The 27,452-nt window shown below is 40.7% G+C and overlaps 1 protein-coding gene across 1 annotated transcript; it reads right to left on the bottom strand.

The window, feature by feature from the left end:
• Positions 1 to 26,763, bottom strand: LOC116335818 (serine/threonine-protein phosphatase PP1-beta catalytic subunit). The gene is made up of 8 exons (XM_031759589.2): positions 26,606 to 26,763; positions 9,057 to 9,188; positions 8,667 to 8,897; positions 7,536 to 7,640; positions 6,554 to 6,625; positions 2,088 to 2,239; positions 1,731 to 1,865; positions 1 to 574 (listed from the first exon to the last, which is right to left on the bottom strand). Exons 1-8 carry the CDS (start codon positions 26,655 to 26,657, stop codon positions 470 to 472), a joined length of 984 nt encoding a protein of 327 aa, XP_031615449.1. The 5' UTR covers positions 26,658 to 26,763; the 3' UTR covers positions 1 to 469.
• Positions 26,764 to 27,452: the final 689 nt, after the last annotated feature.

A 27,452-nucleotide genomic window follows, 5' to 3' on the forward strand; every position in this document is an offset into this window, starting at 1 on the left:
CACATTTCTTCCCTGTATTATTTATTGAAAACCCAGCAGTTGTCATTAATACCTGTTGTGTCTGTACAGGCAGGGGGGTAAGGAGATGTGGTAAACTAAATTAGCAGTCATTCTGTTCTCAAAAAAGGAGAAGAAAAAAGACACAGACAAAACAAAAACAAAACAAAAAAAGCACTCCGATATGCTACAGAATGACCCCCTTGTACTGTTTTCTTATTTCTCTTAACACTTTGTTTTACAAATGTTACACAGATGCAGGGGGGCAGGGTGGGGGGGAAGGGGGGTGCACGGAGGAAGAAGGGTGACAGCAGTTCAGGGGATGAAAAATAAAGATGCAAATGAAAGTCTGATTTGGGTGTGTCTTTTAAAAGAGTTGCACTGATCTGCTCCTCTTCTGCCAAGTGTTGCCTTTACTTATTCTGTGTGGTGAAACACACGAAACGGTAGTTGACGTCTCTGTGTCTCTGCTTCATCGTTTCTTTGGAGGTTGGGCTGTGCGGGGAGGAGTGACGGGTCGACCGGAGTTCATCCCTCCGTACTGGTACTTGGCCTTCTTTTCAGACGGCTTCAGGATCTACAACATGCAAACAAAGCAGCATTAGCTTTAACGATCCTGCAGTGAGGTGACGGCGCTAACCACGACACTAGGATTTTTAGATCGTCCCAAATGAACGATGATCGACGTGAAAAACTATGAACCTCCGTCACACGAGCAGTCAAGGGCCAAAGTTGAAAAACATGAAAATATAGCGTATAAGGCAAAAACAGTTTGTATAATTCTAAAAAGTCAACTGAACTGAAAGTCAACATTTGTATGAACATCTTTATTGTTCAGCACAGCCTGAACTTTTAGATGAGCTTCTTGTAATTTCTTTAGTTTTCAGGAAAAGTTCTCCAGGCTCCTTTAAGGACATCCTGCCATGTGCTTTGTCCGATTTCCTCAGTATTAAGGACACAATTCATAACATGTCAAATATCCACGTTTTTGGGCAAGGGGCCTCTAGGAATGAGCTTGTTGGTGCAAAAATAATATTTTACAACTGTGAAATATTTTTCATAGATTCAACTAAAATAAACAAGAGCAACTTTTGTGTTTTTGGCAGTTAGTGACAACGTGCCTACAGGTGAAAGTTGTCTGTTTGAATGATTCAAAGGTTAGTGTTAAAATGGCTCAACAGACAAACCTTCCTCTGAAGATGGTCAGATATAAGAACTGGACTGAAAATCAGAACAAAAGAACTAAATTTTAAAAAAACTAAACTCTGAAAGCCTGGAGAACTATCACTCACAAACACTTTGTTAATAACTAACAAGAAAGCATGACTTCTTAGAAACAAAATATACAGAAATGAGTGGCGACTCCACACTTTTGCACAGCTATGTATACTGCAATTATATTCCAATTAGCTCCTCGGTAGGTTGCTGTGGATGTGTTTAATTCTGCAGATAATGTCATTTATTCAGTCATACGGTGCAAAGCAGGAAACAATCAATGAAATTTCTTTGAATCATTTAGCACCATAGTGTGATCTCAACTTTTGCCTCTGTTCACTGGCTGTGTTTAACTATCACTTCTAATAGAATTATTGATTACTCATTAAACAGGGATGAAAAGCACAGAATGGATGGATGAGAAGACATTTTGATTTTTACCCTGGTTCCTAATGGGGTTTCTCAGATGTAACCACAGATTATATCCATGTTTGGCATTCAGCATTATGTCATCATACCTGAAAGGAGCACATCAGGGTTTCATCCACGCTCATCATGCCACCAGCGTTGTCGAACTCTCCACAGTAGTTGGGAGCTGAGAAGAGCGTCACAAGCTGCCGCTTGGCAAAGAACTCATAACCATCTTCTACCACCTGGGGGTGCCAGACACACAGATACCTGAAGGTGAACAACTGGCACTGCCCTCATACAAACACTCAGCATAATCATCATCAGATTTAAAGTAGCACTTCATACAGATATTGAAAGCTGAGGCACATGTTGCTAATGGATACACATTTCCAGAAGTTTTCTGGATCGAGTATTTGTTTTCTGTGTGTTTTAATGAATTTATACAGAGTCGATGTGCATGTTACCTGGTGGGCTCTACAGATGAGATCCAGATCATGGCGATTGAGGAACTTGCTGACCACATCAGCTCCAAAGGTAAAGGAGACGCCGCGGTCGTTCTCTCCCCAGCCCTGGACGTCCTTGTCCGGGTCAGACCAGAGCAGGTCGCACAGCAGGCCTAGAGAGGAGAATTCACAATGTGAAACATCTCAGCTGCCACACATTCATCTTCATTCTGAATCCAGCCTCTCTTAGACCACAGAAGATCAACTTTTTGTCACATTTATAGTCCGAATGTCTCATCCAGACACACAAAGTCACCCTGAAAGACCATAAGAGGATCTGAGAGACAGCCGCTGCCAGGGTCTGAACACTGGTTGCCTTAAAAGGACATGAGGCAGCAGCTTTAATGAGGAGGGGGGCAAAGGCACAGAAAGAAGCTTCGCTTGCCTTGGCTCACCACCACCGAGACTCAGCCTCATGCGTTCTGAAAAACTCTGAACCCAAGTCCAGCTAAAGAGTTACTGAAACGAGAGCAGCAGCACAGAGAGCATGAGGTGATGATGATAAATGAATGCCAGCAGATCTGATCAGACCTGACATTAAGACCAGAGAATATTCACAGACATTAACTGGATTACAGGGACCTGACTCAGTACTGTGTTTATCAGCAGTGGCAGAATCTCTTCTGAGAATTACAGCGGCAGAAAAGTGAGGGCTAAGAGCAAGCAGTCATCTCCTGAGGGTTATTTGTGAAACTTGATGAAGGTCTGACCTTTAGGAAGACTGCTTCTTCAACAGGCTGTGACTGCAGTTTGTACAGAAATGATGATTATGCGTTTTCTGGTAGGTACACATTTGAAAATAAAAATATATAAATAAATAAATAAATAAATAGTCTCCAGTGTAAGTGTTGGGGTGGATTTCCTGCATTTAGTTATACTTTTCTCTATAAATAGAGTGGGAATCCTTTTATTTAAGTGAATGAAAACAAAAGCCCAAACAAGGCCAGAGCTGAAATCTCAGTGTTTACTGGAAAACACTACCAAGTCTAAACATTTCCCTCATTCATTCTTCCTCCTGAAGCAACACAGCTTTTTGTGTTATTGGCTCCAAACATCCACTGAGTCTGACATCAGCCTGCTTTTGTGTAAAAGTAGAATGGGAATCAAAGCCTTCAGTTTTCAGGCCTATCTTCTATGGAACCAGCTTTCAGTTTGGATTTGGGAGACAGACACCATCTCCCCTTTTAAGATTAGCAAAAAGGAACGTTTTAAGCCTAATGCACATAGTTAGGGCTGGATCAGGTGACCCTGAATCCTCCCTTAGTAATACTGCAATAGGCATAGGCTGCCGGGGGATTCCCGTGATACATTGAGTATTTCCTTTCCAGTCACCTTTATCACTCAACATGTGTTAATAGACCTCTCTGCATTGAATCACACTTGTTATTAGAGATGGCACGATACCACTTTTTTATGTCCGATACCGATACCGATATCATAAATTTGGATATCTGCCGATACCGATATGAATCCGATATTCCGATATAGGGAACCACCCCCCACCCTCCACCTCATGATGCTTAATCGATGTAATCAACTTTAATTTGATGCAGGGTGAAAAAAAAATGCACAGAAACAAATTATTTTTCAAGAATAATTAAATAGATTCAACATCTTTCTTCAACAGAATTGCAGAATTCACAGATGGTACCTTCCCAAAGGAAAAAGTACTATAGCTTACTAGGGTATTTAGACTTAAGAGTTACTATATATAGTAATGGACTTCTATACATTTTACATCAGATTAAAACTTTGGGAGTAAGATTCAGATAATTATTAATTAAAAGCTAGACATTTTAAATGAGAATAAGAAAGAAAAGTATGTCTTTGTGCCCCCTTTTCCCTCTTCATGCCCTATCGGCCCCCCTGGCTAAACTTTGCTAGATCCGCCCCTGCACCGTTACCAGCCGTCAGCTACGTAGAAAAGGATCCTGGTGTAGAAAGTAATATTAAATAAATTCTAACAACAGCTTATCAAGGTTAAACGTGCTGCTGTTGTTCAGCCGCTGGTTTCCTCTTTCTGGTGCAAAGTGGGCCAAAAACAAATAAGAGAGACGGACTAGCGACAGAAAAGCCGATCAGCTGATCGTTAAGCAGTTTCACGATTGAAGTAGCGGCAGGAAGGTGAGGGAGAGAGAGAGGCAGTCACTCCATATATCGGTTGTTAAGCTTAACGTGGGAATGCTTTACAATTACATACAATACATTCAGAGATGAACTTACACACTTGCTTTACTTCTCTCTGGGATAACTTCCTCGGAGATGAAATGCTGGTTTGGTAGCGAGGCTACAAATACACACAGCCGCTCTATCACCTGACGCATACTGCTGCAACGTGCTACGGTTATGAGCCGAGTTACGCCGTGTTGCAAGTTTTGTGCGATGCTTTTTTGATATTTAATGGATCGGATTACATTTTTTATTTTTCGCCGATATCCGATCCAGTAATTTAGGTCAGTATCGGACCGATACGTAATATCGGATCGGTCCATCTCTACTTGTTATTAATCTGTCTCTCTTCCACAGCATGTCTTTCATCCCGTCTTCCTTCTCTCATCCCAACCAGTCGCAGCAGATGGCCCCGCCCCTCTCTGAGCCTGTTTCTGCCAGAGGTTTCTTCCTGTTAAAAGGGAGTTTTTCCTTCCCACTGTCGCCAAAGTGCTTGCTCATGGGGGGTCATATGATTGTTGGGTTTTTCTCTGTATGTATTATTGTAGGGTCTACTTTATAATAGAGATGGCACGATACCACTTTTTTATGTCCGATACCATAAATTTGGATATCTGCAGATATCGATATGAATCCGATATAGTGTGTTTTTTAATCAAAACTGTTTTTTTAATATCTTGCTGCATTTTGTATAAGCTCATACTCAAGTTTAAATAAACAACAACACTAAAGTTATTCTGTTATACCTGTATGTGAAAAAATACACTGGACCCAAAATATTTCATAGTTCAGCAACACTGATCAATCTAATAAACTTAAACCTACACCATCCTTCCTATTCTGGTATTTTAAAGAGTACTAAGCAGAAATATTAAGCAACCTAACTAATAGGGTTGCAAACTCCCAGCAAAGAAAAATAGGGAAACCTCCACCTCATGATGCTTAATCGACGTAATCAACTTTAATTTGATGCAGTGTGGAGAGAAAAACAAAACAAAACAAAAAAAAAACAAAACAAAACAAAACAAAACAAAAAAAAAAAAAAACACAACAACAACAACGCACAGAAATAAATTATTTTTTCTAGAGTAATTAAATAAATTCAACATCTTTCTTCTACAGAATTGCAGAATTCACAGATGGTATCTTCCCAAAGGAAAAAGTACTATAGCTTACTAGGGTATATTAGACTTAACAGTTACTATATACAGTAATGGACTTCTATACATTTTACATCAGATTAAAACTTTGGGTGTAAGATTCAGATAATTATTTATTAAAAGCTAGATATTTTAAATGAGAATAAGAAAGAAAAGTATGTCTTTGTTTGCCCCCCTTTCCCTCTTCATGCCCTATCGGCCCCCCTGGCTAAACTTTGCTAGATCCGCCCCTGCACAGTTACCAGCCGTCAGCTACGTAGAAAAGGATCCTGGTGTAGAAAGTAATATTAAATACATTCTAACAACAGCTTATCAAGCTTAAATGTGCTGCTGTTGTTCAGCCGCTGGTTTCCTCTTTCTGGTGCAAAGTGGGCCAAAAACAAAGAAGAGAGACGGACTCACGACAGAAAAGCCGATCAGCTGATCATTAAGCAGTTTTATGATTGAAGTAGCAGCAGGAAGGGGAGGGAGAGAGAGAGAAGAGGCAGTCGCTCCATATATCGGTTGTTAACGTGGGAGCTTAAGAGAGCTTAACGTGGGAATGCTTTACAAACATTGAGAAATGAACTTACACACTTGCTTTACTTCTCTGGGATAACTTCCTCGGAGATGAAATGCTGGTTTGGTAGCGAGGCTACAAATACACACAGCCGCTCTATCACGTGATGCATACTGCTCCGACGTGCTACGATTATGAGCCGAGTTACGGCGTGTCGCAAGTTTTCTGAGGTGCTTTTTTGACATTTAATAGATCGGATTACATTTTTTATTTCTCTCCGATATCCGATCCAGTAATTTAGGTCAGTATCGGACCGATACCGATACGTAATATCGGATCGGTCCATCTCTACTTTATAATATAAAGCGCCTTGAGGTGACTGTTATTGTGATTTGGCGCTGTATAAATAAAATTGAACTGAATCCTTGTCATTTTAAGTTGCATGTACACCTGTCCCTTTCACACTGGGTAAAAGTAATCATCCTGTATAGAGGATTATTAGTTCCTCTGACAAAAGAGAGAAGAAGAGAAAAAAAAATGGCCTGCTGTGTGTGTGTGTGTGTGTGTGTGTGTGTGTGTGTGTGTGTGTCCTGACCTACCTGTGTCTGGCACGTCTGTGGGTCTCATGATGCGCCTGATCTGCTCCATAGACTGCAGGTCAGGAGAGAGGCCTGTGGGCGACAAACACCCTCGGGTAAATCTCTTCAATCTCTACTTCTGCGAGGATGGCGGTATTAACTCATATCAGCGCAGCCATAAACTTGTTTTGACCCATTTACTTCACATCAGATTAGTAAACCAGAAATACCAGAAATCACGAGAGCCGTGGACTTTATCTTTCATTTTTGGTAAGTGATGTGAGAAGGGCTCAGTGCTTAGTGTTGACCCACGGTCTTCACAAAGCCCCAAGGACCAAATAAGAGGGCCACACTAAAGAGTTGTTACAATGATAAAACATGACAAAACATTATACAGAAGCCAGTCTATAAGGGCAGGCTTTTAAATGTCAAATGGGGAACATATTGTGATGATCTAAATGTAAGAGGAAGTTTGTCCCCGCTGCATCATTTTACCATGCATACAATGACCTACAAAAATAAGCTGTTCACAACTAGTGGTTTAACTGCTGGAGTATTTCTAACTGTACTAAACAAGACTGGATTGTAGTTTTGTCTTATTTCAGCTGCAGGGCATTTACAGCCACCAGCTCTTAAAGGGAATGATGCAGGAATGCAGGGAATCTAGTTGCTTGTGTTTCCTTTGACTGAACGAAGCATAAACAAGCAATCAGCATAAGCCTTGTTCTGGGTTACCTGACCAAGTGGCAAAAGATAAAACAAAAGACATCAGGTCCAAGTACTCAGCCCTGTGGGACCCTGCATGTAATGAGGGTTGTTCATGGAGTAGGATTGTCCACAGTGACACCAATGCAAAGACTGACTCTTTGAGTGTCTTTCCACATCTATATGCTCAGCCTTCCATTACCCCCAAAAGCTTCCTACTAACTGCTTTCTAAAGTATTTTACAAAGTAGCAATAACCTGGAGACTAAACAGTAGTTACAGTGTTTCAATATGAATACCTCCATGACAGCAGAAGATCTTCTCATCCACGATGGCGGCGATGGGCAGGCAGTTGAAGCAGTCGGTGAAAGTTTTCCACAGCTTGATGTTAAATCGGCGTTTACCTGCAACATCAACACAACAGTGTCAGCACGACCATATAAGGCTTTTTCAAAGGCTTTTCAGCTCCGCCTCCAGTTTAATAGATTTAAGACAGTCCTCTTTACAATGGAAGACACAGATGATTTAGATTTTTATTGGTTTACAAGTGCCCTTCAACCAAGAGCAGTGCTTACAAGCCAGCAGATCTGCTTGCAGCAACAACATTTTTCCATCTCCACGCTGAGTAATCCCTTCTTTCCTCATATGCATTTGGGTAAAAGAACTACTGTGCTTGAGGAAGTCTGAGGTATGAGTGTACACTTTACACAAAATTTGTAACAAAAACTACCTTTTCGACGGAGGCTAATATGTAGACAGCTTTGGTAACTTACTGACTTACTTACAGAAATAATGACAATTGAATGCCATTTTTTAAACCTCCTTAAATCCCGCTGCTCTCTCCATCAAATGACTGAGTGAACTGGTTCGTCTGCCACTGTGCTGCACAGCATAACAAGGACTACCATCTCTAGCTGCCTTCCAACACTGAGACCAAGGGAGTCCATCCGTGGGATGAGAGACTCACTGGAGAGACATCCGACTCTATTAAAACTGTCATCTGTCACAAAATACTCGGTTATTGTGGCATTTGCATGGAAACACTTTCTTTCACAAAAGCATGCAAGACCAGTTCAAGTGGCAGGAAGTGGCCTCAGGACCCCTTTAAAGAATAAATAAATAATAATAAAATAAAATGCAGTTAAAAGGGGAATTGTTAGGACCTCTATTTACGAGTTACTTTCACTCATTTAATTTTACATTTCTATTTTATAGTGAAACAATTCAAATATCTAGAAATAAAAAAGGGGGGGGGGGGAATAAGATTGGGAACAAGAACTATCAAATTACCATTTTTGCCTGCTTGCTTCCTGATCACCGCTTTTGTTTCACTCACACATGTGAGTGTGTGTTAAATCACGCACAATGGAACGGCAGCCACCACAAAGAACTTCAGAGGAACTAAAAAGTGTAAAGAGCAGGATGCTCACACTCATCATAGAAGCCGTAAATACGGTTGATGGAGGCACACTCGTGGTTGCCCCTGAGCAGGAAGAAGTTCTCGGGGTATTTGATCTTGTATGCCAGCAGCAGGCAGATAGTCTCCAGAGACTGCTTCCCTCTGTCCACGTAGTCTCCTAGAAACAGATAGTTAGCCTCTGGAGGAAAGCCGCCATACTCGAAGAGCCTCAGCAGGTCTGTGTACTGTCCGTGGATGTCACCTGGGGTGGGGAGCAGAGAGGAACACTTTGATAGAGAAGGCAAAGTGGAACGTTCTCCAGTAATAATAAGCATCTTTATATCTGATGTTTGTTTATTTGCAATAGGCACCACACACTATACTATCTGTGCCTTTCCTGTTCTTGATAGATAGTACTGACCACAGATTTTGAGAGGAGCCTCCAGCTCCAGAAGGATTGGTTGACTGAGGAAGATCTCCCGGGACTTGATGCAGAGGCCGCGGACCTCCGCCTCCGTCATCTGGACAATCTTCCCTGGACGACATCCTCGCACTGGGGAAGGGAGAGCAAAAGCTGAGTGAGCTTAAACTAAACTTCGACACCAAGCTTTCTGATGATGTGAAAGTCAGCTTTCAGGAGTAAGCTTTCCCGGGGAGAATGAACTATTCCCCTGAATTTTTCTCAGGGTTATGATTGTCACATGACTTTTTGAATTAACTTCAAACTAAATATGGGAGGACCGTGTTTAGTCAGCAGGAGGACGACAGAATTAGCCTGTGTGGATATTGTTGATGTAAGTGTTTGTGGATACACTTCCTGTTGTGTAACAGGAAGGAGAAGGGGGAAGTGGGGGGGGTCAAGAGTGCCCTGAGAAGCCCTGAGAGTTCGTGAAATGGGCAGATGTTCACATAACTGTTATAAAAGCCAGCAGGTCAATATTACATATTTTAGAACACTACACTGTTACACAATGATACATTTACTCTTACCATACTGTTTTAAGATTACAGGAAATAATGTGTACACACACACACACACACACACACACACACACACACACACACACACACACACACACACACACACACACACACACACACACACACACACACACACACACACACACACACACACACACACACACACACACACACACACACACCTAAATTAAAGAGTAGAAATGTACAAAAAATTCATTTCCACATTTTGCTGCCATCCTACATTCTCCTACAAAAAGATCAACAGTTACTACACAAATTTATTCTTTTTGCTTAGTAACAATAAGGACCAGAGCTGAGTAAGCCTGCTGCTGTCAGATGACACCGCAGCAACATGAAAGAAATCCAAGCCGGTGTAAAACACTAGTCCATGAGTGGATCCCGGGGATGTGGTCAGAAGGATGCAGCAATAGCACAGCCAGAGAGGCTTGTTTTTGAGTATCAAAGGTGGCATGTGTGTCAGACTCCTGCAGGTGAATCCCTGTGATCCTGAAGGAGAAGCAGCAGCAGCAGCAGCAGCAGCAGCATGTGTGCAAATGTGCTGCATGACCCTGCTATTTCTGCCTGGAGATCTTAGGCGTGGACTATAAACACTCTTGCACCGCAGCCAAACACATCCTGTGATCACACACGCCCCACCTGAAGGGCTATTTTTATGACTGCCCAAAAGGTGAACATTTTTCTAGTAAACAAACAAACAAAAAAGCCATACCATGCAAAGACTGTACGTGGTTTAAATACTAAACACATTCTCTGCCACTGATCCTTCCATAAGCACATACACAAGCAAGATGTGTTTGTGTGTCTAGTGTTGAGTGATTTCACACCTCTGCCTCCCAGCTCGGTCAGAGAGGCCTGATATAGGATGCGCACACACGCGCGCGCACGCACACCCGAGAGGATAACCCTTCATTATAGGGTTAAGCTGAGGCGGAGCAGGAAACACACACACACACACACACACACACACACACATTGATTCCCATCTCCAACAGACACAAAGAAAGACAGTGCGATCCAGTGACCTTGACTTCAGATTGTACCATTAGAAGCTTGTGGGGAGGTATCCCAGCATCCTTTGGTCCATCACTTATGCACTGCAGCTTCACCAGTCAAGAGAAGGAAAGAGCAGGATGTGGCACCCACATCTGATTACCGTGGCAACCCAGAAAGACCAATTTCCAGCGGGAGAGGTGTTGGCGAGTGGACCAGCAGCTGCATCTCACAGGGAAAAGGAGCCGATTCGCAGATTAAGTGTCACCTCCACCAGCCCATGCCCTGCATACTAACACTGCTGCATCCGACAGCCGTGACGGAGACCCAACAACAGGCCTGCCCGCATCCGCATAGTTTGTGATTCTGTTCAATTACTCAGCTCAAAACAAATTACTCATGAGGTTTACACACACACACAGAAGAGGTTTACAACATTTGAAAATATGTTAAAAGTCAGAATGCATCCTAATTGTTCAGCTCACACTCAGGTTCTAAAGTGAGTTAACTAGCACCAGTGATGCATGCAGATGTAATTTACTGCACAAAAATTCTGTCCAACCTATTACTTTACACGTGTAACAGGTGTGGCAGCGACAGGTAGTGATGTGCTCCATTCTTTTGCATAAATATTCATGGGGAATATAAAGAGCAAACCACGTGAGAATATGACAGCTGACACATTGTGGATATTCTTTAAAATCAGCACAGTTTGTAACTCAGTATCAAAGTTTGCCTTCTAAATGTCTTCTTCATAACCATCGCACATTTCACTTGATTTTACCCTCCATGATTAACTTACACATCATTAGGGGCTTTGCATTTTTGTAGAAAAACCATCAGATGTCAGTTATGTCTTTGCTGACATCACATGGCATGATGGGAAGCATAGGAAGTGTTTTGCAGCATTTGTTTTACCCATGCAAAGAACTAAACTTAAGCATTTCAGCCTTTCACCAAAATCTAAAATAATATACCAAAATAGGTAACAAGCAGAGAGAGGGGATCTATGGCATAACAAAAGTAACCCAGTGAATGATCTCACCCCCCCCCTCTGGCAAGAAGACAAGAAAATTTATAGTTAAAAGCTAAACCTATAACATTACTTGGGGAAACTCAGGGCATACAGAAAGAGGTGCTCAAATACTTCAGTTAATCTTGAGTTTAGGCTTATATTTTAGCTTTTTTTTTTTTTTTTTTTTTTTTTTTTTTTGTATTTATCTGCCTGAGAAAAATGCTACTTTACTACTCCTCATCTTTTCCCCTGAAAATTCAGTTGTTGCTAACCTGCTAGCCACGGTCCTTCACGATGACATTAGATCCAAATGAATACACAGTGTTAAGGAGTAGTGACTCGGTCTCAAACTGCAGTTTGGTTTCACTCACACCACAGCCCCAACCATTCACTGGCTTTTCAACATGTCCGTGCTCAGAAATGGTAAAAGTCATGTTCAAGAAACCTCTAGTTCATTTTTCCTAATTTGGTCAGGTCAGGTCTTGTGCTTGAGCCACCACAGTGGGGTTTGGTCACACCCTCTTAAAACTGTATGCCAGAGGAGTTCATGCAATCAACTGCCTGCTCTCAAAATCTATTCACCAATTTGCCTCTTCCTTCCCCTTTATCCATTTGTCTTCATCTTTATTATCTTTATTTTTCAAGTTGCATTCCTGGCTGTGGCTGAATCTCTCGGTCACCCTCCTCCGCCTTAGCAGTGAACTGTGCTGACGTCAGAGGACAGCTCTGCCTCATACCCCTCCCTGAGTGCATACCAGACAGCTCACAGGCATTTTTAAACCTTAACATCTCAGCCTACACAGATCCCTACTGCAGCCTGAGAAACGTGCAGCCAGGGAATCTGCACGTTCCACCAAAGCCCAAAGAACTTTTCCAGTACCAAGTGAAGGGAGCCAGTTTTGGATGAAAAAGGGTCTGTGAAACTAAATTCAGCAAGACAGCTCACTAGAAAAGTAAATCATGATAGTTCAGCTAATGTGACACTCTGGACTTAAGGCTTATTGTCAATAGATAAGTTTTTAAAAGTAGAGAAGCAAAAATTGCCTGTGAAATGTCTCCGAATTTGTCCAGAGTGCTGTATTCAGGTCTTATTTAGTCCAACCAGCAGCAGTCCAAAACTGTTTGGCTCTCAGGAATATTATTCGAAAGCTACTCTGGATCACTGTACTTAAAACTGCAATATGGCATTGGCTATGGGAGAGGGCACTCCCCCAGTGTTCCTTCCACAGGGTGGCCTAACATGCCTGAAATATACATTTACTAATTAAAAAAAAAACAGACAGGTTAGCCATACTTCAATTCCAGTGGCTATACTAGAGACATTATTAGAAGGATTGTATTTATGCAAGCAGCAGAGCACAGATCCACAATTAAACTTGTTAACATTGTGCAATGATTTACCCAACCCTTCGTGAACATAACTGGAGACCAGTCACCTGAAACAGTATTGACATTTGCTTGTTTTTACCTTTTTAAACATGTTATCATTTTGATTTCTTCTAACCAGTATAAGCTTTTGCTTAAAAAGTAATTAGTGGAATAGCAGTTATTTAAATTTTACTTTAAACTATAAAGTTGTCATTCACAGCAACATGGCAACAAGAGACCATAGAAAATAAAATGTTAAAGATTATTAGCGAGTGAGTCTAAGAAAGTTTTGTTAACTTGAAGGCGAGCGACTGAACTGACTATCAGCGAGAGGTGAGGATGCTGGTGATTCACATATTCAAAGAGTAGTAAATAGAGGACAGGGTTACCCAGGCAACCAGACCCTGGACGGACCACTTCAGCTTCAAAGAGATGTGTGATGAGCACATCACTCCCTGTGTGGACATAACATTAGAAACAACCTAACGTTCTTTGGTTGTCATATTTCTAGGTACAAAATAGGTTTTTTTGTTTGTTTTTTTTAAAAACAGAACTCTTCGTGCCCAGCATTTTGTGACCGTGATTCATTAAATATTTCAGAGGATACTAAGTAAAACCCATCCCTCTATTGAGCTGCATAATAAAGCACACTCGAGAGGTGTTGCCACATAAAGTAACAACGTGACAGGGTGTGTGAGTACACAGTCAAACTATGATAGAGTGAAATGAGAAAACACCTTACATAGTAAGGCCAAGCTTGCCTGATCAGTTTTGCAAACACATCAAGGCCAGAGCTATCTGCAGAGTCAACAATTGTAATCTTTGTGGACTGTGTTGCCCAAATTGATGGTAGTCTAATATTAACCACTGACAAAAGTGAACATCTTCATATCTGAAAAGAAAAAAAAGAAAGAAATAGCACTGTTTTTGAATCTATAAAGACAAAAGTGGTAGTTCTCGAAAGGAAGGGGTTTGGTTGAGAGTGATTTCCTTTGCTTCGCTGGTTGTAAATGACTTGCCAAGTGTCAAAGAGGTCAACTATTTTTCCATTCATTTAAGAGAGGGCTTACTTGAACAAAGAGCCAAAGAGAGCGAGTGAAAGATAAGTTAGTTACAGACAGATTCTCCTTCTGGAAGGCATTGCCATATATGGCCGCTGCTGTATGAAGGAAGTAGTCAGTCAGGACAGAGGGAGTGCTTGAAGGCTCTACTGCATGTGATGGGAATAGAAACAGACTAATGAAGTGCAGGCCAGAGCTCGCACTCAGGGCCACAACAATATAATGGCTGTCAGCTGCACTGGAAAAGCGCTGTGTAGGATACATCAGCGAGAAACACACGCAGATGTCAGCGCAAACCATAAGCGTGACTACTCCAAGTCAGCAAATTCTACTTATTTTTCCATGAGATCTACATTTGTAATCCTTAATGCAGGTTGAGTATAGGACTATATATAGCCCAGTGTTATACCTGCTACTTGATTATTTTGTTTTTCCTATGTGCTTTTGCCTGGGTCTGAAAGGATTGTTTGGAGTGGTCGTGTTGTTTCACTGAATCACTGTTTTTGAATCAGTGCTGAGTCACCGATTAGCTGACCAATTAATTTATTTTAATTTTTTTGGAAAGTAACTTGTTCAATACTCCCTGTCAACTGAAACTGTTCCAAGTTCATCACAGCGGAGTTTCCCGAGAACAATCTGGCAAAGGCATCAGTGAACTTGGCCTCAGTTTACTCGAAGTTGCACTGAGTGTACAGTACAAGTTGTGACAATTCTCATCTTGACTCAAACAGTATCTTACAAATTGTGCACTTTGTAGTGAAATGTAAATATACTCAGTTATATAATGTCTGTGAAAAAAATGTCATCAACTTGCTCCAGCAATGCCACACGTTTACGTTTCCTAGTACATGCAACAATGAGATAAGCCCAAGCATATCTGATGTAGTAATGACAAAGGTAGCTATTTAAACAACCTCCAACAAAGCACATAACTTTGCAAAATATGCAAGACAATTGTTCCAGGTAAATGTGGAAACGATACACTTGTTTCACTACTTGAGACAAACACGCTGTCAAATGCAGCCTGGCTATAAAGGAAAGATACCAGCATCTGGAGATGTGTGCCCCAAATGTAAACAACTGACTCTACAGAGGATTGCTGGAACACTTTCATTCCATAAGACAGTAAGAGCAAACAGATGGAATTACTGATGTGGTTGCATGGTGGAAAATAGAGCGGTTTAGTTATTTTAGTTTTAAACTAAAACGTTAAGCAGTTATTTTATACTTCCAAGGGTAGGCCACTTGAGTTCTTACGCTTGACTAGCTGTGTCACCACTATAATGCTACTGCTGCTGGCACCTGGTTTTCACACTTCAAATTAGAAAACATGTCGTGATGGTAGCTCACCGGAAATGAACCATGGAAACTGCCCTTCATTTAATTACACTTACAAATGCTGTTGCCTGCGAGTTGTGGTCGCCATTAAAACGTTCGGTAATTTAAAAAAACAAAACACAAACACACACACAAAACACACACACACACACACAAAACACACACACACACACACACACACTTTTTGTAAACATATCATCATAAAATATAAAGTCTATATTGCCCACAGCTACATGGCACTAAGGAACTTTAACAGCACATTTGCAGTACCTGGACCTAGCATATTAGTCACAGCACACGCCACTAGTATTGCTGCTCTAGTGGGATATAACTTGACTCTGATGTCTTATTAGACACTTTCACACAACTCAACACAGGGAGCTCTTTTGAGGTTTCTCAAGTTTCTCTCTGAATGGTGTCTGGTTTCTGAGGGGCTCTTAAGATTGCAGTGTTAGCATGAGCCAATTTATCCCAATAGATCATGCATATGGGCCGAGCGGGTGAGCCGACAAAGCCAGCAGAAGCTATAAGACAGGTAGGTTTCACGATAGTAGTTTAAAAAAAAAAAAAAAAAAAAAATTCCCCCTCATATGTTTAGGTTCTGGGTCTTCTACACTGGTTAGTTTAATTATTATCTCTATCATTATTAATATTATCTTTAAACCCATTGTCTCAGGTGTTTTTGGTTTTGTTAAGTCTGCAAATGCAAAGAATGCCTGACTTTGTAGTACACTACTCAAAACACTGGACGGTCCTTTTGGAAAGTTTCTGTGCTGGAGCTGGCACATGACTATTTCAAATTCAATAGGCAGCATGCATCTCAATATCAATTACATCTTGAAACCCCGAACTTGAAAAACGTAAACAAGCTTTTCAACTCAATGGTCTAATAGCACACTCTGACATTTAATTTCACCACCCTCTCTCTCTTGCAAGATATCAGCTGTCAAATGAAGGCATTAAAAAAAAAAAAAATTACCCATGACACATCAGCATTATGGCTTAGAAACGTAGTGCAAAGCTAAAACTGAAGGTGACTGGAAAGTCTGTGTTCTGTAAGTATGCCCACATGTCACAATTCACACTGTCAGTTCATTAGTGCCACTTTCTGGCAACTTCAACAGAATTTCTCTCTCCTTTCCAAGAAAAGGATTCAAAAGTTCTACTGGGTCAAGCAGAGTATGAATTTAAAGCAAGTGTGACTGTGCATGTTTTTAGTCACTGCAGCACCCCACAGCACCAAAAAAAGATGCCGTGTCAGACCTTTTTTAGCCTTCCTCTTCCACTCACTCCAACTGGGCACGAGGCCAGCAGCTCTCAACTGCTCCTCCATCTCACTCTCTCCCACACGGAAGAGATGGAAAACAGTGACCCCTTAGTGAACGAGAAACACAAAGTAACTCTGGCAAGAGGAGCGGGAGCCACTCTTAACTCAGAAATCCGACTGCGATGGCATTTCTGGGCAAGCTTTAGATTTTCAGAGGACGTTTTGTTCGTCTCTAAGTGCCACAGTGAATGGCAGTCTTTGTGGGGAAAAGAAAGGACGAAATTGAGAGGAGAGACTGGGGGAGATATAAAAGGAGACACAGCTATAGACAGAGGGAGTGGGAGAGATGGAGAGGAGTAGAGAAAAATGTAGGCTGACACTGAAGCTTGAGACCCTGCAAACGAGGGACTGAATAGAAGGGAGGGTTTATAGCTAGGCAGCTGAAAAGCCTGGGTGAGCTCTCTGTGCCATGTTTGGTGCCAGGGGGTGAACGCTCCCCGCCACACAGGCTCCACCATTGTTGTTTCCATAACAGAGTGCCACGCCAGCACCCTGAACACCACGCAACACAGCAGCAGTCCTCTACATCTGACACAAACAAGCAGGATGACAGTGAGGAAACAAATGTACATTATGAATAGCTGTAAAATAAAAATTTAATCCAGTAAAATAAAAATAAAAAAGTTACTTTAAATGGCTGCCAAAGTGCTTCAGTTTCACTTCATACGGCGATGAGCTTTCCTCACACGGACACCCAGATGCTAATTAAATAATAAAACTGAAATACATTACTGGTCAAGCCTATATAAGTTTTGAAAGTGGGAACACCAGAAACTCCTTGTAAAAACAATTTAGAAACAAATAAATACATGCTGACTGCATGACATTGCTAATTACAGCAAAACACATGAGTCCGGTTTCACACTGGCTCGAGAAATCCTAATGACCAAGATGGAGATAACAGGTCTCACGACAGTGGTTTTCAGTTTTTGCTTCCTGCTTCAGGCTCTTTCACACGTCATGACTCTTTTCAACATAAAATGATCCCTATGAGTGTCGCCTACTACAATCAGAGATGTTATCAGATGATGCAAAGCTGGTCGTAAAAATCTATAAAGAAAATTTAAAAAATAACAGCAAAATGGAACATTGTTGCAAATAAGAAAAGAGATCAATACCACAGAAATTTGTTATTTTGGAGATTTAGTTCACAGAGGAGTAACATAGAAGTACTCAACAGCCATGTGACATTTTGCATATAGTACAGGTATTTGCACAACAGAAAAGTATTTGCGCAAGGGGTAACATAATTGCGCGAGCATGCCCGTCTTCTTTACTCACTGCATTTATCAGACACATCTTTACCCAACTGTTAGGCTGCTGTTGGCATTTCCAGTATGTCTTTCAGAAGATGTCTGAGTTAATGCTGAATGACTCACATTAGCAACCACTGCGATGCTTTGCTTGGCCATTGTTATGCTGTGATTCGTCACGTGTTTTCAGGAACTTGAATAAGTTATATATTGCTTTGTGGCAACTTTACAGAACTCGCTGAATTTGTTCCTTATCACTACTTGCTCTAAATCCAAAGCATTTCCAAGTAGCAGATGATGATCCACTTCCAGGAGTAAGCCTTTGTTCTTTGCAGTGCCAGACATTTGATTTTTGTATGGCTAGTTGGTTATCTATAGCATATCGTTCCGGTCAGGTCTATCCAGGAAACTTCACATTGCTCAGTGCAGGGAACAGGTGTGACTGGCATATGCAAGCATCTCAGACATTGCAGAATAGCCATTTATTCATTTATCTGTTAATTCCAGTAATCAGTGATGACTATGACTTATATCCAAAAAGTCTTCTTTAATATGACTTCTGAAGCTATTTCTTTTAAAATAAATTAGGGCTAAAATCCATATTGCGGAATAATTTGAAGCATGTCCGGTAACGATATATATTGCGATATATTCTTTTCTTCTGTATACCCTATTTTCTGCACTATAAAGCGCACTTAAAATCCTTTAATTTTCTCAAAACTCGACAGTACACCTTATAATCCCGTGCGCCCTATGTATGAATTCTGGTTGTGCTGACTGACCTCAAACCGATTTTATGTGGTACACAGCGCTCAAAAATCTGTCAAAAAATGTTTTAGTACAACTTTGGTAAGCTACGGAGCCACACCGCTTGATGGATTGTCGGAGCATTATGGCTACCGTAGTCAGGGGCTTCACGGAGTAATCTGGGTCCAAAACTCCGTCCGCTTCTGATCCCAAAGTCAAATGAACACTGCGGCATCACTGAGAGTTAAAAACTGTCTAAATTCTTTCATCTTTAATAAAATGATCACATTTGCTGCTTTACCAGGTGTAACAATTAAGTTTAATATCCAAGTATCCATGAAAACAGAATTTATTTAATTTAACAGGGTTAGAAGTTAGCAGGAAGTTAGCTCGCTAGTTTCCACCTAAACATAGCATGTTCTGACTGAGATTTTTCTGAGAAAATTAAAACGTACAGCTCTGCTATCACTTCCAACATAAATGAAAACAGAAAACTAAATAGCAGTGACTTTTGTAGGGTACTGAAGTTGGACTAGCTGGTATATAATGATGTACTACATGATCGCTAGTGACACAGCTATGTTAGCATAACATAAACACAGTGAAGCTGGAGGATGAATGCTAACTTTTTTTCCACTTGATAAAAGTTAACGTGAGTGTTCCTGATGGTTAGGGACAAATGCAATCGCATGGCAGGATGCTGTAAACAAACCAAACTTCAGTCAGGAGAACAACTGAGATAATCCATCCACAATACAAAGTTAATCAATAATATACTGCAACAACATGGGAATAGAGGAGCTGCGAGACAATTCAACATTAGGAAGTGGAAGAAGCACAGTTTTTGGCTTTCCTCATATTCCAAAACGTGCTTTGTCTCGTCGCTATTACTGTCGCCTGGCATAACTTCCAAATGATATGCTTAACATCCGACTGCTTAAACCCAAACAAGGTGCATGTGACTAACGTTGCACCGGTCTTATTTATGAGCACCTCCTCCTCCCCACATGTAAGCGCCATGTTTGCAGCCGCTGTGATGCTTTCGACCAAAACAGGTGCAGCTTGATGACACCATCAACATGCGCTATCGCGGTAGAGCGGTATAGTCAAAATCTCTACCGTTGGTCAAATTCATATCGTTTCTACCGTATACCGCTTTTACCGCCCACCCCTAAAACAAATAGCTTCATATAGGCTATTGTATACTCATATTAAATGTCTAGAAAGTATTAAAAAAAAAAAAAAAAAAAAAAAAAAAAAAAATAGTATGTAGGACTAAATGGTGGCTCCCTGGTAAAGGAGTGACTCAAGTTCAGGAAACATGGACCTCTAAACACAAACATGCCTTTTAGGAGATTTTATGTTCCCAAATTTGACAACAACTTGGCTGCTGTTTTTGCCCATAAACCAAGATGACCAAAAAGAAGAAGAAGGAGAAAAAAAAAAAAAAAAAAAAAAAATATTCCATCCTACCTCCCCTCGCCCTTACTGGCTGATCCACGGGGCTGTGGCGTTGATTGTGCCACATAAAGCCTACGGGCCACCTGTGCTGGCAGCCCAGACAGAGGGCTTGTTGTCACTAAAGGCCAGCCAGTGTGGGCTTAACATGGGTATGCTGGAAAAGCTGGGGCCTGTAATCGCTGCTTTACTTGATTGCAGCACAGAGACACAGTACAGCAATGGTAAAAAACTAATGAGGAGGAGAAAGAGGAGGAGGGGCAGGTGCAGAGAACTCAACAAACAAACAAACAAGAAAACACAAGGCTTGGCCAGTAAACTGTGCACAGGAATGTAGGGAAGCAAAACTGCAGCTTATATAAAGCATACTACTGCTTGTTACTGTGTTAATGCAAATGTAAGATTTGTGTAAAGTCTTTAACAATCCAAGGTCAATTCAGATCTGATCTAACTAACCGCAATGATTTTGCTGTGAAATCTGACACGAGCTGCTGTGGATCATACAAAAACAGATGGCTGATTGATTTCAAACAGATGACGGTGTCATGCAATCCTGTGTAATGTGGCTGCATTGCTATTGATCTTTTCACCTCACAATAATACCACATTAGCACCCTTTGATTAGACACATAACTGATAAAAAAAACCCCAAAAAGTATGGTTTAAATATCAGGAACACAATACATTAGGCAGCTGTGGGTACCTTTGCAGTGTTAGTAATCAGCAGTGCTTTAAAAAAAAAAAAAAAAAAAAAAAAAAAAAGTATGCAGGCTCTGATGCAACACAACAAGCTTGATCCTGCATGACCACACTACTGTGGCTTAATACAAACATTCAAACTTGGATACCACTGTTTCTTACTTGCAAAACAATGACAGACAGGACTCATGTTCTCAGAGAAGAGTGCAAGCTATGATGCATAACATTACCACTGTCAGACACACAGACTTCCAAATGGCATTTTAATACAGACAAATAGCTTTAGTAAGTAAGCTACACGCCATTGTGCTGCTTACCTTTCTACTCTGACTCAGAAGACTGGTCACAGGTCAGTAAATCACAAGTCATTGTTGTACACAGTGACAAATGAAACCTGAGAGGCTTGAAACCTGCATGCTTAAGCCACTGAGGAGGATTCAGTGATGTAAGTCATGCTGTCAGTCGATCAGGTTTAGCCTGTCAGCTAGAAACTCCTGTCAACCCCTCCACCAAACCACTCTTGAAGCACAGCTTCAATGTGTCTGTCTTTAGACACACCAACACATTTGCAGATACATTTAGTAGTTTTTCAGTATGCATAAAACTAAATAAATGATGAGCCTGAACACAGAACACAGGAGATAGAGACTTCTAGTTCAGAGTTTTCTTCTTCTTTCTTTTTTTTCTTCAAGCTGCTCGATGAGTTTGAGGACAATTATGCAGTTTGGGTTAAAACATGACAAACTGGGAGTGACACTGGTCTTACCTTTGTCACAAAACATGCATCACAGGTCCAACCCTAACAGGCATGTTGTAGGACTCTCTAAGAAAACAATGACTGAGTAAGAGGCAGCAGGTGAAACCCCGTCTATGGCAAGGAGCTGACTGGTCAGTACTGAACGATTGTCATATTATCAGTCAGGTGTTAGTCAATGTAATGCTGCATTTTACAGTAAAGCAGGCCTACTGATAACAACTGGATATCTACCTGCAGCACCAAACATTAGGTAGACACAATAAATGGTTGTTCAGTCACGTGTGCGTTAATTCAAGTGGCATGCTGCAGTAATTTGATTTACAGCAGATCAGTCAGGATTTGATACTCAACAACATTCTGTGTTCCTCTACACATCCAGCAGCTCAGCTCTTAGAGCAGGGGTGGGCAATCTCAGTCCACGAGGGCCGGTGTCCCTGCAGGTTTTAGATGTGTTCTCGAACCAACACAGCTGATTTAAATGGCTAAAATAGCTCCTCAACATGTCCTGCAGTTCTCCAGAGGCCTGGTAACGAACTAATCATGTGATTCAGGTGTGTTGACCCAAGGTGAGATCTAAAACCTGCAGGGACACTGGCCCTCGTGGACTGAGATTGCCCACCCCTGTCTTAGAGGTTTAACTGCTGTATGGACGCCCCTCAAGTCCCCACCCAGTCTCCAACAGTGACCAAACATTTCACCCTTGCGTGCGGGCATAGAAATCCTCCTGCCATTGCCCCGGCTTAGACTTGCCATGTCATTTCCTGAGAAAAACATACTTGAAACACACCCTTGGAATGGACTAGGCAGACATATATAGATTTTCCTGGTCTTACTAACCGCTCAAATGTGCTTATCACCCATCATTTCCCTCAGATTACTACTATCAAGCTGAAAATGTGTTGCTGATTACTTGCAAGGTTATTGGGTCTGCTTGTTTTTCAAAATGAACTGCCTGTGAAAGTGAACTGCACAGCTTAGGGGCACGTCCTTCCACAATAACTGACACACTTTGACATTATAACAGCTGGCTGTGGAAAGGAACCCATTTATGACTGTAGTTTCAAGGGATTATGGCACGGAAAGTAAATATCTTTGATATCTTAAATACATGAAAAGGGAAAACAAATAAAGGGTACTAAGATATTTATATAGAATACAAGCGTTTTATTGTCACTGCATGTGTAAAAATAATGTCATCTCTCTTGCATGAAAGAAAGTTGGATTCCACACATGTCCAATAAATGAAAAAAGCAATACGTAATATTATGACAAGGAAAATTAGAAGACTTTTTCAAGAGTTAGAGCAGCAACAAAGGCCACCTTATTGCCATTTTACCCTCTCCCCTGTATGTTTGTGTCACCCAGGGGGTAGGTTAATTTCTACCAGGGACAGCTGTGCCTGTTGACATTTAATAGGAGATCAGCGAACTCTCCATATGTGCGTCTGTGTGCATGACTATGTGGCTCTCTGCCTGCCACCAGCCCTCACAGAAAAAGTGAACCATCAAACTTTTAAAGTGCTTAAGGAACTCCCTTCCTATACTGAGAAAAAGATCTAATTTTATTTACACAGGAAAGAAAAAGAAGAAACGACTCCCTGGCATCGAGGTGATTCTGAGCTTCTTCGTATGAATATCGGGAGAAAAAAAAAACCAAAACAAAAAACCCCACAGACGGGTCACTTGCTAAATTTTGAAAGGAAAGCGGCCTGTAGATATAACCTGGGTAAGTAAACTAAAGATGACGATTATCAAGATTTCCACAGGAAGGAAAAGCCTGTGTGAGTTTTTTGTGCTTTTGAAAGGTCACTTTTTAAAATAAAATGCGACCCTTTGAAGACAAACTGATCCATAAGGGACATTCTGAGTGCTTAGGCTTGTATTTCTGCCCAGGCTTGGCCTAAATCTGTCTTAGTGTTTGAATCAAACTACTGTGCTTTTTGGGACATTTTTTTTTTTTCTTAAATGGAAAATACTAGCTGGTGAGAACTTTCCACACTAAAAACAAATTATAAATACCACACTTGTTTTTGGAAGAAACAGATTTTAAAGTCCCACTTCAACATTAGCATAAATTATACTTATATACTTGTCACTGCTGTAATTATGTGTGGCCTGCTAAAAAGCACTTGAACATTTGCTTGTAGTAAAGCAAAAAATATGATTGATATCAAGGACAGAAAAGTGAATGCTCGCATGAATCTGAATACACATTTTCTTCTTCTTTAAAGGTGCTTAACCATTACTTAACCAAGTGTTTGGTCATTTTTATGAAAGCCAATTACTTAAAATTCACTATGTAAAGGTTTTCTTTACAATCCATAACAGAAAATCGAATACCTTTTACAGTTTTTCCCACAGAACTAAACGGGATTTACGATGAGAGCAGGTTGATGCATATGATTGTGTCTATATATCTAAATAATAGGAATACACAACGTTTGTGACCATTATTCATATTCAGCTGTCTACCCAGTTAGGACATCATACAGCAGACAATTCGACTATCCAGATCAACAGTAAGCGACAGTATTCCTCATTCTGCTCTGTGGTGTTCAGCATAACAGCATATAAACCACACCTCCACCTGCCACAGATTCTGGAGAAGCTCACAGAGGACTTCCAGAATAGACGAAGGCTACTGTTGCTAGATGCAGTCCACAGTGGTGGTGTTGAGTCTGTCCAATCACAGGACGAAAGACTCTCTGGGGAAGCAGCTCAGTGACATTGAGGGTTGCTGCAAAGATCACATCAGCCTGCTGGTGCAGAAACTGCTTAGCAGCAACTGCAGTCTCAGAATTATAGCAACTGGATTGGCCATGGATAAGAAAATAAAGACTGGCTTTGAAATTTAAAAAAAAAAAAAAAAAAAAATTGCTAAAAGGAGTCCCAAATTATTCTTAGACAGGCATTAGTATACAAAAGTAACCTACAGAAGTAAATTCATTTCTGGGAAACACCATTTTGGAGTAAACAAGTAATTTAAATGCAGGAACATTGGGTTTACTTGGAGCCCTATTTTAATAAGATTTAAAACCTTTTGTTTTAAAAAAGCCCACAGAAACAATGTCAGATAATCTGATTACAAAAACATCACACCATCCAAACTGAAATGAGTATGCTCAACAAAATCTAGACATTGCAGCAATACTGGGAGACATTTCAAATGCACCCAGCCCATCTATTACTAATCACCGAGTATTTGTGACCCATCACCAGATAACTGGTTTCGTATACATCCAGTTTTGGTTATGAGTCAGAACTAAAAGCCTTCAGTACAGCTTATGATGCCCCTCTGATAATATGGTCACACCAACAAAAAAGCCAGACATTTTCAAATGGTTGCAGATGAAAAGTGAATGAAAGGAGATGGATAGTTGGATACATTGAGGGCTAACATCTGGAAGCTTTTAGGGCCAGATCCCTCCAATTTCCTGCAATGAGGTTAACTTCTAAACATGAAGCCAGCATACTATAGTCAATTCTTGCAGGCACAGTACTGTTACACTCTACAGATCACGCACAAAGAGAAAACAAGCACCATTATGTCACTGCTCCTGTCAGTCCAGATGATTAAGTTATACTGACATGCACTGCACATCTACATTGGGTTCAATCATTAGCAGAAGTTGCTTTCCATGAGATGATCTGGCATGAATGCTTGTTCACCACTGACTCAGAGAGATATAATCTCTCTGCTTATAATCTGTTTTCAAGAAATTATCATCTACATCGACTCCTCTGTCTGTCAGAATCCCTCATTTAGCACTGCTAAGAAAATCATCCCCTGCTGCTAGCCAACACATAACAATGGAGTAGGGGCAAAAACACTTTTACACAACAGCTCAGCAGCCCACATGCATATAAGCTACCACAGAATACAGAATTAACAAGTGTCTCTCTGGATAAAGTTGAACCACAGCTAGTATCGAAAAGATTCTTATTAAATATAGTACTGCTGACAAAATGTGTGTTCTTTATGATCAAAAGGCCAGCTGAACAAACTATATGCACTCGTTCATGGAATAAGAAAACACACGGAGTAGTAGAGCTAAAAGTTTGGTTTAGGTTTTGAACTCCTACAAGTATGTTTTAATGGGAATACTACTGAAGCCTGTGGCTTGTGTAAACATCGCCATTTAGCAATATGCGCCAGAAAACAACACAGAGCTGCAGTCTTCAGCTCAGAAACCCTTAAGCCAAATCCCATTTAAATATTTTGAATTTTTCTTAGAAGTAAAGACAAACCCAATTTTTAGAAATCAGAGGCAAGATTTTACTTCCTCGTGGATCAGGCAGCTGTTGGAACACTTTCGGCTACACTCAATCGTCAATCTAAACTTTATTTTTAAGGAAATGTCAACTTTTGCTGAGCATTTGCCCCTGAAGCTATCGCCCTCCACAGCGTATTTTGAACAGAGCTTTTGTAAAGGACCAGAGACTATAATAGGTTGAAAGACAGTAGAAACAACTTGCCAAGTATTTTATTTGGTGCATTCCAAAGAAATGCACCAAATAAAATTGATGCTGTGACATTAGTAAGACAGCACTTAATTACTATAATATTAGCTAGTTAGACTAAGATGGATAGTAAGATAGGTCTGACATTCTCTTCCATACTGGAGCCATCGAAGCACAAACAGCCCACTAGCAATAACTTTCTTACCACTCAATCACCCAAACCTTCAAAATGCAGTGTACAAAAAAGCTCGATCATAGCTGTATCCACATCAATTACAAATTAATCTAAAAAGAGCTGTGAAGGAAAGACGGCTGCTGAATAAAAAGGTGTGCCTGTTGTTAACGACAGTGAGGACCAGTCCTGCTCACTCCAGAACCGGGCAACGCTAACACGTAAAGCGGGCCTTTCTTGTCAAAAATGAAACCTAAATAAGTATTAGGGGCTAACACTGGGCAAAACAAGAATACATAAATAAAAGTTGGTTGTGAACTCACCCTCTAAAAGCCTGGAAATCAGCGAGTCGACGTCCAACTCCCCCTCCGCCATTTCTGTAACGAACAGCTCTGCCCGCCGCAGTCTGAAGCAGGCAGAGCAGACACCGCCTCAACGAACAGAAACCGCCTCCCTTTCGCGGCCTCCCATTTAGGGCAATTACGCCTCATTCAACTACGCCTCGGATATTTTAGTTTCTAGAGAAGAAAGGAGAACAGTGGACAGTTTTTTTTAATTTGAAAACATAGTAATCATATTCATAAGTTTCACGTACTTTTTTTCCTCCTCATTTTCTAATTCAAGCCTCAAATTCAGCTAATGCTATATAAAGTATGGCTCAACCATAAACATCGTGATATAAGGGTACAAAAATGTATTTGTATTAGAAAATAAGGGTAACCAAACAAACAGATGCTCAATTACATATTCACTGCATTTTCTTGCTTTTTACCTGTGATTTTCGATTGCGTTGAATGCGTCAGCTTATCCAGGGCTTCTTACAGCAACAATCATAATAATAACGATGCAAAAATTACCATTAGATATACTCTATTTATAATGAAACATCGTTTACCCTAAGAAAATCTGGATAAGTTTTCATTTTCACCACATTCTATCAAAGGACAGGTGTCCTAAAGGCCCTGATTTATTCACCTCGAGCGCCCCCTTCTGGTCAGGATATGTCAACACTTTAAGAGTAATGGTTTTGATATATAAATATTGTTTACTGATTCTGAGAGCAAAATTAGTCCTTTATTCACGTTACTTTGTCTTCAACTGGACTAAAACAACATGGTGAAATAATCGTTGATTAAAAAAAGAAAGAAAAAAAGAGTTTGAAGCCCTATC

This window comes from Oreochromis aureus, linkage group 3 (assembly GCF_013358895.1).
Source record: "Oreochromis aureus strain Israel breed Guangdong linkage group 3, ZZ_aureus, whole genome shotgun sequence".
NCBI classification, from domain to species: domain Eukaryota; kingdom Metazoa; phylum Chordata; class Actinopteri; order Cichliformes; family Cichlidae; genus Oreochromis; species Oreochromis aureus.

What these genes read in the sequence shown, in the direction of transcription:
- LOC116335818 (XM_031759589.2), bottom strand. Translation starts at nt 26,657, where the DNA reads ATGGCGGAGGGGGAGTTGGACGTCGACTCGCTGATTTCCAGGCTTTTA. An exon ending in GGCTCCTCTCAAAATCTGTG is followed by an intron (nt 8,898 to 9,056) that starts GTCAGTACTATC and finishes TCCCCACCCCAG; the next exon opens with GTGACATCCACGGACAGTAC. An exon ending in TCATCTGTAGAGCCCACCAG is followed by an intron (nt 1,866 to 2,087) that starts GTAACATGCACA and finishes TGGCACCCCCAG; the next exon opens with GTGGTAGAAGATGGTTATGA.